The following is a 17,177-nucleotide window of genomic DNA, read 5'->3' as shown; positions in this document are numbered from 1 at the left end:
GATGGGATTCAGTTGGTTCTGACCAGTTTGGGTGTACCGGTAGCTCCGATCAGCTCCAATGATCAGAGTGGCCCGCCCACCCACCCCTGCGCTATAACCTACCTATATTTCTTTTGTTTTAAGCCCAGCTGATAGGAACAGCAGAGCGAACTGCTGCACCTCAGCTGTTTTACTCACTCTGAATTCAGTAGAAGGTAACTTTTGATTGTAATGTGCATGCGCGCGCAGCGAACTGGTTATTACAATTGGTGAATCCCACCACTGGTCAAGTCTCTTAATAGTGCACTCATTTCTATTGTAAATAAGTTCATTTACCATAGTTCTGATTGTCATCTCTCTTCTCTTTCCTTCCTTTCCCATCATTAGAAACTTTTCCAGAGAGCAGGGGCTTCACATAACTTGCCTGAAGTAGGGTAGTTTAAGCTTGATCATTTGTTCTTTGAGTGAGAACTCTGGATTGATTTGTTGGATGATTTCTTGGCTGCCCATGGTGTTCTCAAGGAGTCTTCAATTCAAAAGTTCAAACTTTCACTTCCGTAGAATGCCATAAGGAATACCATGGCTTGCATGATTCTGATCTTCACACACTCTCACACACACACACACACACACACACACACACTGTACTTTCCAAATCTATGACTCTGCAATTGTGTTTGTGTGCATATACGTGTTTAGTATCTAGCTTACATAGGCCTACATGATTTTGAAGGCAAGAACCGCTCATAGTACAATGTTGTATTAATCTCCTGTTACTTCATACAATAGTGTAGTAAGCAGAGGTATTGGAGATGATCAAAGGGGAAAATGATTAAACAAGGTCATGCCATCCCAATCTCCACCCTTCAGCATGATGATTCATGGACATATAAAAGGGGCAGCGTTTGTAATAAAAGCTTCCAATTCTATAATACCTCTGATAGTAGGTAGGAGAATAGGCTGTTCCATAGTCATCAGTGAAATACATTGAAAATGCACTTGTGTGACCCTGGAAGGAGGCAAATCTAGCAAAGTGCATAAAAGTGTAAGATGTCAGAAGCAAAATAAATAATGAAAATCTTTGTTATTTGAGGAATCAATGGAGGAGAAATGGCTTATAAGAATGTACCATGCAAATAATTGAAGCAGTTGCATGTTGTTGAAGGAAATGGGATCAGTCTTCTGATTGCATGACTTTCAGAGATGTACAAAAGGAGAAAGTCCATTGATTGGAAGCATGGCATAAAGGCAAGTAGAGTGGAATTTATTCCTTCCTTTTCTCTGCAAGCTTCTTATCTTAGCTCAAGACCCTCATTATCTATTGACTGGGATAGAATTTTACAAGTGCCCCTTCCATCTTTAACAGATATGAAATCTATTTCACAACTAACTTAATCTGGAGTTCAGCATGGGAAATGATAAAGAATTAGAAATAGCAAGGACCATTGCTAAGGAATGGATGCATGTATTGCAGTTTCCCTAGGTGCAGAGCGATCAGTTGTCAGCAATGAAAATAGCACTGCTATTTCTCTCAGTGATCAGTAGACATATCTCAGTGGATTTGTCTAATAGCAGCAGCAGGAGAAAGACTTGGGAGAAATTTTTTAAAAATTAAAAAAAGTAACCAGCATTCTAAAAACTAAAGTAAACACAATACTGAGATTTTGTTCTTCAGTTTCATAAGGTACCAAGAATCAATTAACAGCATCCAGGCTCTCACAGTGATGTTAAAGGATGCCTGCTCAGAACCACAAAGACATCTTTGTCCACAATAGGCCTGCTAACTCTTGAAGAAAGACACCTCACAGGTCCCTCTTCAGTGGCATAGCCAGAGGTGCAAAAGAAATTTGTCATGAATTTCTTTTGATCCAAAATGCCATAATCTTCTAAAGTGGTATGTGTTGCAGCACCGCTCACAGTTGTTTTGAAACAACAGCAGAAACAAGCATCTTTTATATTTACAATATAAAAAGAGACAGATAATCATATCATGACATTATACCAGATCATGGAATATTTTGTTCTTTAAAAAAAAAAAAAAAAAGCTAATATTCTTTTATTTACCTGCTTTCAGCAATAGACAGGCTTTATTTACAAAATAAAAGAAAATGAGCCATTGTGTAGCATTACCAGGCTTTTAGAAAAGAACATTTTGTTAAATAGAGGTAAGTGCATGTAGCTTCTGTTATTTTTCTTTTTCTCATGGAATTCTCATGGAAAAACATTTGAGGCACACAGCCTGATAGAGAACAAATGCACTTTGTTCATTTGTTCATTTAATCTGTTTTTATCATATAAACAAATTCCAGAGTACAAGCGCTCCATGGCATTGGACCTGGGTACCTTCAAGACCGTCTTCTGCCATCAGTAGCCTCCCACCGGCCAGTCCGCTCCCACAGAGAGGGTCTCCTCAGGGTGCCATCGGCTAAATTATGTCGGCTGGCGACACCCAGGGGGAGGGCCTTCTCTGTAGGAGCCCCTGCCCTTTGGAATGAACTGCCCCCAGAAATGCGTAAGATCTCCGATCTCCGTGTATTTCGCTGTGCCCTCAAAACCTTGTTGTTCCGCCAGGCCGGGCTATCAATTTAAAGATTTTAATTGGTTTTAAATATGGGATTTTAAATTTGGGGGTTTTATAATTGAGCCAATTATTTAATAATTTTAATTATTTTTAAATTTTGTCTGTCTTTGTGCTTTTAATCAGGCTGTACACCGCCCTGAGTCCTTCGGGAGAAGGGCGGTATAGAAATAAAATTAATAGATAAATAATAAATAAAAGTCAATTCTTTTTCTGGCTGAAGATGATGTCCATAGGCTAACTTCAAAATTCAGCTATGTTAACATTCTGCACAAACACGCTTACTCATCTATACTGTACATTTCAGATCCTGCTTGTTTCATCTTTTGCCTTTTTTCTTATATGTTTCTCATATATGAAAAAAAGCGATCAATGGCCAGTTTCTTTGGCAGCTGGAAAAATGGCTCAAAACAATTCAGAATAATCTACCTTTTATAGTTCATGAAACTTCCAATATGCGATACATTAAAAGCTACCTCTTTGCTTGGGTTTTTCCTCACTAGAAAAAGCTAAGTAGTTCTTATTATAACTTATTACTGTATGTGGATATTTTATTGCTAATCAAAATGGTATAGTATTTGATGTTTTAACCTTCTGGTTTATTTTTAATCCATTGGATTGTAAGGGATAATCATTTTATGAAAATAATTTACCAATATTGCATCGTATTTTATCTTGTATACTATTTCAACAATGAATAATACTTGGAATCTCTTAGTGTCAAAAGCATTGTTTCCATTTGGTCCTTATGGATAAATAACTCTTTGGCAGGACATTTAATTTGTTTATTTATCACATGTATATGGCTGCCCATCTCAGAAAGAGAGACTCTTTCACAGACATTGTCATGGGCTATTAAACAGGTGAGAACTCAGAAGGAAGATTGATGCATATCTTCAGCATATCCTGCTTTGTTGTGTTCCTCCAATATGAAAACACTTTGCTGAGATGTGGGATGGCTTGTGGGATGTCTAGGGTGCCAGTATTTGCACTGAGGAAAGATGACACTTAAAAAAGCCATCCTAAAACGCCGGGAGAGCACATTATAGATTACAGGATTCACGGCAGAACTCAAATAGAAGGAAACACCTACAGGAGAGTCAGAGTGAGAGTGAGTAAGTGAGAGAGAGAGAGGGAGGGAGGGAGAGGGGAGAGAGAGAGAGAGAGAGAGAGAGAGAGAGAGAGAGAGAGAGAGAGAGAGAGAGAGGGAGGGAGAGGGAGAGGGAGAGAGAGAGAGAGAGAGAGAGAGATGAAAACAACAGGTAAAATCACAACAATTTGAAAAAATATCAGGGAAAGAAAAGTAGAAAATTATAAATGTTTTAGAATGCTTAGCTCAGTTTAACTAGTTGATAGAAATATGGTTAGCTATATGTGATCATATCTTTCTAAAACATAGTTTCTGCTGATTCAAAAATGTTACTTTAACTGTATTAACTCTTCTCTGAGATCAAAATTTTAACAAGAAGTGCTCCCAACTGCAAGGAACATCTAAACCAGTTTTCCCAAATTGGCAATTTCCATACGTGTGGACTTCAACTCCCATAATTCTATAGCTAGCACTGCTATAGATAAGAATTCTGGGAATTGACATCCACACATCTGCAAGTTACCAAGGTTGGGAGACACTGTAACCATTCATAAAATCATTACAATAACATGATAATATTTCCTTCAGGCTAAAGTATTACATGACAGCTGGAAATTTCCATTTTGGGATATACCATCTTTATACCACTGCATACAACTGCACAGATAGGTTCTTTTTACTATATGCTTGCCCATCTACAGATTTTTTTGCTACATCTCCTCCCCATTTTTAATTGGCAGATTTATTGTCATATGGGATAGTCTCAATTTGGATGAAAAATGTTCTCAAAGGGTGGGAGAAATGGGAAGGAAAGAAACATTTATGATTGTATTTGCAAAGTGTTTTGTTGCAATGTTTTATTGGACCCCTTCACTGATTTTGACAAATCACAGAGATAGTGAACACAGTATTGGAGAAGAGCAAATGCTGATCTTATCTTCAAACAAGGGAATAAAGAGAAACCGAAAGTTGAACTATACTAGGAAGTAGCACATTCAAAAAGATCTGGGAGTCCTGAATGTGAATATGATGCAGCTGCTACACAATAAGCTGCATCAACAAAGGGTAGATCAAGAAAATTAATCACTCCTCTGCATTTGTCTGATTACAGCTGGAATATAGCATCAGGCCTTATTGCCACATCTTAGAAATGAAACTGATACCATTAGAGATGGTCCACTAGCAATTGTAATGGCTTTGCATATATTTAATAGCAAAAGTGCTGACTCTAGTTCACAGAGTCAGATTAGAGATTCTGTTTTTTCTAAATCATTTGGATCCAAACAATCAGCATGATAGCACTTCTGCAAATTCTCATTAAAAAAAAAAACACGACTTCAGCACAAATTTAGACCAATTCTCATCCAAATTATCCCAACATACAACAAAGGCTAGGCTTTGACTCTGCCTATGTACTTGTTCTCTTTATTTATTTATTTATTTTTTGCTTTAATTTATATGCCGCCCTTCTCTGGAGACTCAGGGCGGCTTACAATGCGTTAAGCAATAGCCTTCATACTTCTGTATATTTTTACAAAGTCAGTTTATTGCCCCCCACAATCTGGGTCCTCATTTCACCTACCTTTGAAAGGATGGAAGGCTGAGTCAACCTTGAGCCTGGTGAGATTTGAACTTGCAGTAATTGCAAGCAGCAGATGTTAGTCTGTTAATAACAATGCTTTAGTCCACTGTACTACAGGCTTGCTTCTTGCTTCTTGTCTTCAGCAGGCAGCCAGTGTACCCTGGCTGGGTGGTGGATCAAAAAAATGCACTGACCAGTATTTTAGATTTTTTAAAAATTACAAAAGAAAGGTTTAGCTTCTTTTTATACCTTGCACTACTTAGAGGATAATAGGAGCCAATCCCAGACTACAGGACCCTGCCTCTACACCTTATTGTTAGCCCTGTGTCAACTTTGAAATGACTTCGTCCGAAGCCATGTTTACTTTTGCTTCATTTCTTAGTTGCCACTCATTGGGGGGAGGGGGAGTTAAAATGGACTGGAATGGGGTGCCCTAATCCGCTAGACAAAACATTGACCAGAAGCATCATGAGAACCAAGGTCATGGCAATGAAAGGGGAAAAGGTTCCCCTTTTCCATCTCATCATACTTGTATGGCTTATACCTCGGCAGATTTGCTTGCGCTGCGAGATGCCCCCCTCTCGCGGTGATGGCCTTCCACTCTATCGAAGGCCTACCTTAAGGACGGGCTTTGGAGCCCCGAGAGGTGGCATGTTTTAAAGCGGGGATTGAGGGGTTTTTTAATTAGGGTTTTTAATAATCTTTTAAGGGGAACTGGGGGGGCAAACAAAGGGGATGGGGGGGTTATCCACCTAGGTCAGGGCCCAGCCTGGCACAGGGTAACGGTTTGGAGGGCGCAGGATGAGGGATTGGGGATGTCATCAGCACGGTGGATGGGAGGGGCAGATATGGCGGGAGCAGAGGACCTTATCTTGTGCCGGGGGTGCGCACTCGCTACTTGAGAGCGATTGCACGCCCCGGTCCTCAAGGCTCCCCTCGGATACTAGGTGGCTCAGATACTCAGGACCTGGGCCTCCGGCTGATGCTGTACAACGCCAGGTCCGTGGTAAATAAGGCCCCCCTCATTTACGATCTTATTCAAGAGGGGGGAGCGGACCTGGCGGGTATTACGGAGACCTGGTTGGGCCCGGAGGGAGGGGTCCCTCTGGTTGAGATGTGTCCACCAGGCTTCAGAGCATTCCATCAGCCGAGGGCCCAGGGGAGGGGCGGGGGGGGTGGCGGTTATTATTAACGAAGGTCTGGGTCCGAGGGAGACCACTGTGCCACAGATTGCCGGGTGTGAGTCCCTCTTTGTGAGATGGGGTCATGGGGTTCAGATGGGCTTGCTGCTTACGTACCTGGCTCCCTGCCGCGTGGCAACAGCCCTGCCCGAGCTACTCGACGTGATAGCCACGGTGGCAGTTGATACACCCAGGCTTATGGTCATGGGTGATTTCAATCTGCCGTCCGTTGGTGAAACGTCAGAGATGGCTCGGGAGTTCATGGCTTCCATGACGGCCATGGACCTGACCCAGTTAGTTCATGGCCCCACTCACAGGGGGGGACACACGCTGGACCTGATTTTTGTCTCTGGCCAGTGGTTGAGTGGTCTTATTATAGGGGATATAGACATGAAACCCTTGTCATGGTCAGATCACTCACTCCTTCATCTGGACCTTCGAACCGCCACACCCCGCCGCAGGGAGGCGGACCCAATTAGATGGATCCGCCCCAGGCGCCTGATGGATCCTGATAGGTTCCAGACGGAGCTTGGGCCAATTCCTGAAGATCTGGCACACAACTCGGCCGAGGACCTGGTAGCTGCCTGGGATCGGGCGGCTGGTGGGGCCTTGGATCGAGTCGTGCCTTTGCGGCCTCTGACCCGGTGTCGATCCCTCGCGGCTCCTTGGTTCACCGAGGAGCTGAGGGAGATGAAACGCCGGAAAAGACGCCTAGAGAGCGGTTGGAGGGCCAGTCTCGCTGAATCTGACCGAACACTGGTAAGGTCGCATATTAAGACCTACCTAGTGGCGATAAAGACGGCAAAGTTTAACTACTTTTCCGCCTCTATTGCGTCATCAGGGAATCGTCCGGCCGCCCTGTTCAGGGTAACCTGCTCCCTGATCCATCCGGGAGCACGGGAGGATCCCTTGGAAGGCAGGGCGGAGGATTTCAGACAATACCTGTATGACAAAATCACTCAGATCCGGGGGGATTTGGACTCTGACTGGGTAGATCAGGGCAGGGTGACGAGGAATAGTCTTGAGAATGTTATCTGGGAGGAGTTTGATGCTGTGACTCCGGATGATGTGGACAGGATTTTGGGGAGACTTAGTGCGGCCACATGTTTACTGGACCCGTGTCCCTCCTGGTTGGTACTGGCCTCCCGGGAGGTTACACGAGGCTGGCTCCAGGGTGTTATCAACGCTTCGTTGAGTGAGGGTCACTTCCCCGCCGCCTTGAAAGAAGCGGTGGTGAGGCCTCTCCTCAAGAAGCCATCCCTGGATCCGGCAATATTGGCCAACTATCGTCCTGTCTCCAACCTTCGCTTCCTGGCGAAGGTTGTTGAGAGTGTGGTCGCGCGACAGTTTCCACAATTCTTGGAGGAAACATCCTATCTAGATCCGTTACAGTCGGGTTTCAGGCCTGGACACAGCACGGAAGCGGCATTGGTCGCGTTGGTTGATGATCTCTGGAGGGCTCGGGACAGGGGTTGTTCCTCTGTTCTGGTCCTGTTAGACCTCTCAGCGGCTTTTGATACCATCGACCATGGTATCATGCTGCACCGGTTAGAAGAGTTGGGGATGGGGGGCACCGTATTACGGTGGTTCTCCTCCTTTCTCTCCGACCGGTCGCAGTTCGTGTTGGCAGGGGGGCAGAGGTCGACCTCAAGGCCTCTTATATGTGGAGTGCCTCAGGGGTCGGTCCTCTCGCCCCTCCTGTTCAACATTTATGTGAAGCCGCTGGGCGAGATCATCCGTGGCTTTGGGGTGAGATACCACCAGTACGCTGATGACACCCAGCTGTACATCTCCACCCCAGGCCACCCCAACGATGCCCTTGAAGTGATGTCCCAGTGCCTGGAGGCTGTGCGGATCTGGATGGGGAGGAACAGGCTCAGGCTCAACCCTTCCAAGACTGAGTGGCTGTGGCTCCCGGCATCCCGATATAGTCAGTTGACTCCATCACTGACTATTGGGGGCGAGTCGTTGGCCCCCACAGAGAGGGCTCACAATCTGGGAGTCCTCCTGGATAGGCAGCTGTCCTTGGAGGAATATCTGACGGCTGTAACCAGGGGGACCTTTTGTCAGATTCGCCTGATCCGCCAGTTGCGGCCCTTTCTTGATCGGGATTCCCTGTGCACAGTCACTCATGCCCTCGTCACCTCTCGCCTTGACTACTGCAACGCTCTCTACATGGGGCTCCCCTTGAGGAGCACCCGGAGGCTCCAACTGGTCCAGAATGCAGCAGCGTGGGTAGTGACAGGAGCAGCCTGGCACTCCCATGTAACACCGCTCCTGCGCGAGCTGCACTGGCTCCCAGTGGTCTTCCGGGTGCGCTTCAAGGTGTTGGTTATCACCTTTAAAGCGCTCCATGGCATAGGGCCTAGCTATCTTCGAGACTGCCTGCTGCCACCGACGATCTCCCATCGACCTGTGCGCTCCCACAGAGAGGGCCTCCTCGGGGTGCCATCAGCCAAACAGTGCAGGCTGGTGACCGCCAGGGGGAGGGCCTTCTCTGTGGGGGCACCTACCCTCTGGAATCAATTGCCTCCAGAGATAAGGAGAATCCAAGACCTCGGTGCCTTCCGCCGTGCCCTTAAAACCTTCCTTTTCCAGCAAGCCAGGCTGGCCTAATTTTTTAAGTGTTTTTAAGTGTTTTGTTTATTGTTTTTAATTAATGGGGCCAAATTTATATATGTATATTTTAACTGTATTTTAATATTTGTACTTGATGTTTTTACTTGGCTGTTCACCGCCCTGAGTCCTCAGGGAGAAGGGCGGTATACAAATTCAAAATAAAATAAAATAAAAATAAACACCTGGAATTAAGGAGAAACTTCCTAACAGTGAAAATAATTAACCAGTGGAAGTGTTTGCCTTCAGAAGTTGTGGGTGCTTCCTCACTGGAGGTTTTTAAGAAAAGACAGGACAAGCCACCTGTCTGAAATGGTATAGGGCAGTGGTTCTCAACCTGTGGGTCGGGACCCCTTTGGGGGTTGAATGACTCTTTCACAGGGGTCGCCTAAGACCATCGGAAAACACATATTTTCAATGGTTTTAGGAATAATTTTATGGTTGGGGGTCACCACAACATGAGGAACTGTATTAAAGGGTTGCAGCATTAGGAAGGTTGAGACCCACTGGTATAGGGTTTCCTGCTTGAGCATGGGGTTGGATTAGAAAACTTCCAAGGTCCCTTCCAGCTGTATTCTGATTGGATTAACACATGCCAGTGTAACATTTAACAAGTGGGGAAGAGAAAAGGATAGAAATAGAGATTAGAGAGCCAGTTTGGTGTCATGGTGGATACCAGGCTAGAAACTGGGAGACCTTGAGATGTGTCCTGCTTACATTACAACTCCAGTGTACAATATGTAAAATTTAAATTAAAACACTATAAAATACACAATACAAAATTAAAAAAGAGTACCCAGAGAAAACAGGTGACAGCACACAAATTAGAGCCCACAAGGGTCTATCACCCTTCTAGCCCAAAACTTGGGGTAAGAACTTAAGAGCTCAGCTAAGTCAGATCAGTGGTGGGTTCCTCCCGGTTCGGTCTGGTTCAGTCGAGCCGGTAGCGGTGAAAATATGATGTCACCGAACCGGTTCTGCCCCTGCCCCCTCGCCCTCCCCGCGTTATTCTTACCTTTTATTTGGCCCCATTCCCAATCTATTACTGCCTCCTGAGTCCCAGCTGATGGCTAGAGGGAAAAATACTGTTTAAATTCTTGCTGCGGGGCTTCAAAGGGCCACCCTACAGCTGATCAGTGTTAAAAGAAAACAAATGAGTAGACTGGTGCCTGCAAAAATAAATGGGTAGACCCAGTGGTGGGATTCTACTTCGGTAGAACTGGTTGTTAAGTAGTTAAGCCAGTGATTCCCAAAGTGGGTGGTACCGCCCCCTGGGGGGCGGTGGGAAGACTTAGGGGGCCGGTAAGGGGCAAGGGGGGCAGCAGGGGGGCGCTAGAGGCAAAAGGGGGCAGCAGGGGGGCGCTAAGTGGCAAGGAGGGTGGCCCCCACCCTTTGGCCTGTGCCTCGCAGCAGCTACCTCCTTGCAAGCAAACAGCAAGAAAAAACAACTCCTTTCAGCTTCAGCATAGGCTAATTAGCCCGTTGATTAGATCTGCCTCCCGACTCTCAGCTGATTTGCTTTCAGCTGTTTTGCACAGGGCTTGGCTGCTTGCTGCAAAGAGCTAAATTGCTGGAGCAGATTTTTTTTTCTCCTAATGCAAATCAAGCTGAAAATGAAACTGAAAGTAAAGCAGGGTATTGGCTGTAACATTGGAAAATTAGGCAGGGGCAGATTTCTTTTCTTTTTCCTCACCAAAAAAGGTAGGTGCAAACAATGGGAAATTTAGGGGAAAAGAGTTCAAGATTTTAAAACACAAAAGAAAAAAACTCTATTTAACTAGGGAATTGTAATAATTGAGATACTATTAATTGTATATTGTGTTGAAAGCAGAAATGGTTAAGTTGTGGTTTGGAGGAATATATGAGGGAAATTATTTGGTTTATTATTATGGTAAATATAATTAATTGATTTGTAATAAATTGGATTGCATGGAAATAATTGGAATATTCATGTTCATATTGATTAATATACAAAAAAGATAGTTATATAACTAATTGATTTATATTAAAATGTTAAATTTGTATTAAATAACTGTAATATTACATAATTAACCAATGTGAGGATGGATATAAAAATAGATGACAATGGGAAGGGGTATAATATAGAATAGAAGGGAAAAATTGAATTTGATTAAGATTAGAGATGAGGATGAAGGGTAATATTGTTTTTTTTTACAAAAATAGATGAGGAATAAATATGGCAAAAAGGAAATATAGAAATTGTAAATTTAATTGAAATGACTAAACACTGTTTAAATTTGTGAACCGGCCAAATACTCTGTTCAAAGAAAATACATTGTATGTTTGTATGTGTGTTTCTAATTATTGTTATTTATTCATATTTGTTCTCTTTTATTCTTTAAAGTTTAACAATTCATTCTTTATCTTAATATCTTAATATTTGTTTGGGGTTGGCTTTCTTCCCTTTCATCTTTTTTATTGTACAGCAATCTTTCTCCTCAAACCTATCACCTCTCTCTTTTCTTTTCTTTCCTTCTTACTTTCTCTTCCCCCCTCTTCTTCTCCTTCCTACTTCCTCTTCCTTTCTCCTTCTCTTCCTCTCTTCCTCCCTCTCTTACCCTCACTCCTACTCTAATTTCCCTTCCCTTCCTTCCTCCCTTCTCTTCCTTCCCTCTCTCCTTTCTTCTTCCATCTCTCTTCTCCTTCTTTCATCCCTCTCTATTGCTGTATCCTTTTGTGCATATGGACTACTCAGAGGGCTGAAAAAGTTATTTTTGACTGGTCCTCGCACTTTTGACCAGTCCTTGAACTTACGACTGTCCGCACATTTTACATTTTTTGCCCTATCTTGTCACCATGGTAAAGAGAAGCAGTTGTAAAATGAGTGACATGGTTGTTAAGAATGCTGCACGGGCATAAATGTGAGGATGGTCATAAGTGTGAGGACCAGTCAAAAGTGCGAGGACCTGTCAGAAATGACTTTTTTCAGCCCTCTGAGTAGTCCCTATACACATAGACATGGCCACTCGGTCACATGACCAGCTAGCCATGCCCACCCAGTCACATGACCTCCAAGCCACACCCACAAAATAAGCCACACCCCACAGAACCGGTAGTAAAAAAATTTAGAACCCACCCCTGGGTGGGGCCCATTCCAGAAGATAGAGAGCATCCTGCGTCCTGAGTCCTATTAGGTGGCATTGCTTAATAGATGGGACCTGACGCATGCTACTAATGGAAAACAGGTGGCTCCACTAGCAATCAGGTCCTATGCCATCACGGGCTTTATATATGATAACTAGCACCTTGAATTGAATTCAAAGCCTAGTGGCAACCACTGCATCTCCCAGAGCAGATGTGTTACATGTGCACACAATGGGATCTTCCCATAAGTGTTCAATTCAGACAAATTGAAGCTTCTGCAGCCATTGCATTTTGGACCAATTGTGGTTTCAATTGTTCAAGGGAATCCCCATGTGCATGACATTGCAATTACTCAAATACAAGATGACCCCAGCCTGAATAATTCTCTCAAAGACCTTCCAGTCCAGATAGGGGTATAACTGGCACACTAAATGATTCTTCCTGGCAATAGCTGCAACTTGCTTCTTGAATGATGAGTTTTCAAATTCTGTTATCAATTTATTCAAATTTAATTTTACTATATTTCAGACCATGAAGGAGCAATAGTAGAATAAAACAATAACCCAATGTCTATTGAGTTATTCAGGTCATGGTTGTCAATATTGTTGTAAAACAATATTGTTGAAAAACAATAACCCCTTTTCTTTCTAATATATTTACTTATGATGGAGCCACTTCTGTCGTTAGGTCAAAGTAGGGCAGTTTAGGCTTCTGATTGCAGATGTTCTAAAGAACAGCACATTTTTAATTATTTAATTTCTTCTTGTTGTACTTTTATTGGAAGGGAGAGCACGTAACATTCATTGAACTTTCTTCCTTATGTGCCAGATCAACATGATTTATTTGGGGTGTATTCATTTTGACATTGCAGGGTCTTATTTCCTGTTCGGTCTGAGAGAATTTTTAGGGTTAATATTATATCCAACTCGAAATATTACCTGAAACCACATGAATTAGGTTGAATATATTTGCAAGAGGTTCTGTCCAGGTTGCAACAAAGCTGTAGAAAAGACGATCTATGTGGAATGGGGCCCAACATACCCCAAAAACGATTACTAGGACAACTGTCAAAGAGAGAATGAGAGCAGAGTAAAGTGTATAATTTCTTGGTTTGATGTATTCCCAACTCATCAAAATGTGGATCACCACCGGGAATTTATTTAATACATCTTTTTATATTAAATATATATAAACATTGTTGTATTTTGTTTATCCAGATTTAGAAAAGTGAAGGGAAAATAGAAAGAATTTCTTGGAAGCTCTTCCTCCTTTCTTGAAGTCTCTCTTTCCCTCTCCTCCCATTTTTAAAGGAGTATCCAATGTAAGCCTCAGCACAGACAAAGCAACATTTTGTCTAGTTGGTTATATTTACACAAATGTGCTTGTACCATCAAAGTTTTACCTCTTAGAAGGAGAAATAGGATTGTGGCAGTATTTTTCTGGCCCCAATGAATCAAAATTTATTGACAGAAGTACATATCATATATTTGTCCTTCTGATCAATAAAGCAGTTCTCCAGAACAGAGCTTTTATCTGGAATTAGAACAATAATGTCTTCTCAGACAGCAGATACTCCATTCTTCTTTCCTTCCTTTCTGAAATTTCCATAATGAATAACAAGCTGGACCCTGATGCCTATTTAGATGACATCTAATATATTATTCTAGACTTACCTGCTTAATAATATGTCAATAATATGAAACCACCATTTTGATACTCACACAGCATCTTTGTGATAGACTTTCTGGATGATAGTTTAATATTCATCCGCATTTCTTTTACTTCCAAGGATCTGTCTCTTCTCAACTAATAGGAAGGAAAAGTAAGAAAAATAAGGGAATTGATCTGATGACATATCAGAAAATCAGTTCAATCAATCAGTCTTTCCATCAGATTTGCTCTTATTGTAACTACTTTTTCTAAAGTTGTTGATCAATGCAACCTATTTGAGATAATTATCTATCCATCCTACCTAATTTGATAAAACAAAGTCACTTAGGTAAAATTATCCTCCCTTGTAGCATTGTAAGGATACCTAATAGAACTGAAGTGGCACTCAGGATAACTCAGCAAATGCAACAGAGGATAATAGTGCAATGGATAAAAACACTGTTTCTTCTTGTACATTTTTCTCAAGGTTTTACTTCATGCCATTGTGCAGAATAAGATTCTAGTGAAATAATTCCAAAATTCTGAGGGGTTCCCTCTCCCCCGCACTTTTCCTCACAAACACATTTAGAGAAGTCCTTTTCGTAAACATTTCACATTTTCTTGCTTGTGATCTAAAGAAATAAATAAAAGCCTTGGGATGGGAACAAATGAAAGAAAAGTGGGCAGTGCCCAGTCAGTGCTACATTCTGCCTTCCAACTAATTGTGGTATCAATCTGTATTTTCCTTGAAAGAAAAAAAACTAATTCTACCATTTACACTAGTCGCATGTTGAATAATGCTATGATATGATTTGTTAGCCCCAAGTGAATTTCCTATATTTTTTTCTTGAAAAACTAGTGACACTTACTTTGCTTTTTTAAACACATCAAATGAAATTAAGTTACATTTCTCAGAGATTAAGTAGCCACAATGCTGTTTAAATCATTTTCTCTATCAAATGTCTGGATGCAGTTCTAAAACTATATTGGCCAAAGAGTAAATTTATTTGACATTTCTTCCAACCATTTAAACAAGAGAATAACAATTCATTCTGTGGCAACTAGCAAAACATAAAAAGCAGGCATTTATTTGAGTTTAATATATTATCCTTGTTTTGTCAGAGGCTTAGAAACTTTTTTTTAATCTAGAATACAGCCCAGTAATTATTATTCATGTATTTTTCCCCCACGTGTTTAAACAGTATCTGTTATTTTGTGCTATTATATATACTAGGCAATAATGCAGGGCTTTTATGAACAGGTTTCATTCTGATTTTAATTAGGAGCACATGCACTAATTCTGGAATCCTACTACATTTAGACATTATTCTTTAATAAATCCCAATAATATATAAATTATTATGAGAAATAAAAATAAAAAACTTTTATAAAAAAATAAATCCTATGAAAAAATATTAGAATAGTGTGTATGAGTGAGTGGGGATTAACTACTAACTTTTAAAGCCAGAAATTTGACTTGATCCTATTCAGTAACAAAGAAAATAGAACTTCAGATAAAATGACATCCTGGTAAAGGTGTTAGAATTAAATTCAACTGAAATTATGTTACAAATAGTGTATTAAAGTGTTTATTTAATAATGAGGAAATGGCTTTTTATGAGCAATTCACTTCTATATGGTGGTATTTTTTAAATCACTATGCATTTCCACACAAATGGCAAAACTGAAAAGATACATGAAATATAAGTTTTAACAATGTTAAATGAGGTGCGCTATCAAATAAAGTAGAGAAAAGCAAGACATAGTTTAGTCAGGACTCACTTTCAACCCCATCAGGCAGTAGAGCACACTGATGATGCTCATTGGAAGCACATAAAACAAGAGAGAAGTTAACTGGATGATCCAGTTGTAGATCCACATAGACTTGACCACAGTACAAATTGCAGAACCAGGGACCTCTGTGTGATTTGGAAAATACTGTAGCTCTATGCCATGGATGCTGGTATTGGGAAGAGAGAAGAGGATTGAGAGAAGCCATAGGATAAGGATGATCCTCAGAGCTCGCGGCTGGGTATTTTTCAACCTGGCTCGGAAGGGGTGAAGAACTGCCATATATCTCTCTATGCTAACCATGGTGATGATCAGGATAGAAGCAAAGCACACCGTCTCAAAAAAAGCTGTTTTAAAATAGCAGCCCACCAGTCCGAATAAGAAAGGGTAGTTGTTCCACATTTCATAAACTTCCAAGGGCATCCCAAAGAGTAATACCAGCAGGTCTGAAATAGCAAGGCTAAAGAGATAGCAATTAGTTGGTGTTTTCATGTTCCTGTGCTTGACAATCACCAGGCACACTAAAAGGTTGCCAGACACACCAACTATGAAGATCAGAGCATAAATCCAAGTCATAGGCAAGGTCAGATGGCTGTGTTTCGGTCCATACAGAAAAAGAAGATACTCTTCGGTGCTATTAAAATGGTTTCTTAGTGGTTCTGATTCTTCCATCCTGTGAACATATTGAGATATATTTGTGGTACAATCCATTGTAGGAGCTGTGGATAGAAAAATCTCTTTCCTAGTTCCAGTTTTATTTACATTACCCAAGAGTTGTTGGCTTGAGAAATGAAAGGAAAGGGAGAGCAGGAGAGATGGAGACAAACACAACTGGAGAATCTCCTTTCAGACTGGAAGCTGCAGACAACCAAGAGAAGAGTTTGTGGATGTGTGTCAGTACATTTGTTTTATAATAATTTCCTTTGAAGAGTCTTTTCAAGAGTAAGCTGCTCCTTTCACAGATACTAATTGGCTAGCTGCATAAATCAAATTATATGTTGATCAAGACTTTCTTGACTATTCACCTCATCTTTACTGAAAGAAACATATACTGAATAAGAGGTAAAGTTGAGGAAGGGGGAGGAATGAAATTTAAAATCTGAATCTTTGATATAAGACCAACTACAAAATCCTTAGTTTGTGAATAATAATCCCAGAAAAAGAGAAATACAAGCTAAATGCTAATGCTTAACTAAAGTTCTGCTATGATTCATTTTTTCTGAACTAGAAGCTGTAGCTATGAAAAAAAAAGAAAAAAAACCATCTAAAATCAAAGCTTGCATCCTGTAGCCATTTAGTCCTTAGTGATCTGAATGCTTAGCATTATGCTCTGAACAAGCAACAACAATAAAGAGAACCAGATAGAAACCATGCATTAAGATAATTTGAGAGAGCCATGGATTGGCTGGTGCTGCACTTTATATATTATGTGTCAAATTGGAAATTTATATGGTATAATAGTACCACATTCATGCAGATCCAAAATACCCATCTTGTTTAAAACATACATACAAACAACAACACACAAACAATATACATCAAACAAGTGAAAACACAACTACCCTACAATTTTAAAAAAATCTGATCAATGCCCTGATTTGCCTG

The 17,177-nt window shown here is 41.4% G+C and overlaps 1 protein-coding gene across 1 annotated transcript; it reads right to left on the bottom strand.

Annotated features, from left to right (window-relative positions):
* Positions 1 to 3,428: 3,428 nt before the first annotated feature.
* On the bottom strand, positions 3,429 to 16,283 carry NMUR2 (neuromedin U receptor 2). The gene is made up of 4 exons (XM_070934388.1): positions 15,564 to 16,283; positions 13,853 to 13,937; positions 13,070 to 13,195; positions 3,429 to 3,646 (listed from the first exon to the last, which is right to left on the bottom strand). Exons 1-4 carry the CDS (start codon positions 16,281 to 16,283, stop codon positions 3,429 to 3,431), a joined length of 1,149 nt encoding a protein of 382 aa, XP_070790489.1.
* Positions 16,284 to 17,177: the final 894 nt, after the last annotated feature.

Source organism: Pituophis catenifer, unplaced genomic scaffold, assembly GCF_029215685.1.
Source record: "Pituophis catenifer annectens isolate HBS135680 unplaced genomic scaffold, rPitCat1.0.hap2 SCAF_2, whole genome shotgun sequence".
NCBI lineage: Eukaryota > Metazoa > Chordata > Lepidosauria > Squamata > Colubridae > Pituophis > Pituophis catenifer.
Note: the sequence above shows the minus strand (reverse complement) of the source record. Positions and strands in the feature narration are given on the sequence as shown.

What these genes read in the sequence shown, in the direction of transcription:
- NMUR2 (XM_070934388.1), bottom strand. Translation starts at nt 16,283, where the DNA reads ATGGATTGTACCACAAATATATCTCAATATGTTCACAGGATGGAAGAA. An exon ending in GTCTATCACAAAGATGCTGT is followed by an intron (nt 13,196 to 13,852) that starts GTGAGTATCAAA and finishes TCTCTTTGACAG; the next exon opens with TTGTCCTAGTAATCGTTTTT. An exon ending in CCTAATTCATGTGGTTTCAG is followed by an intron (nt 3,647 to 13,069) that starts GTAATATTTCGA and finishes ACTCTCCTGTAG; the next exon opens with GTGTTTCCTTCTATTTGAGT.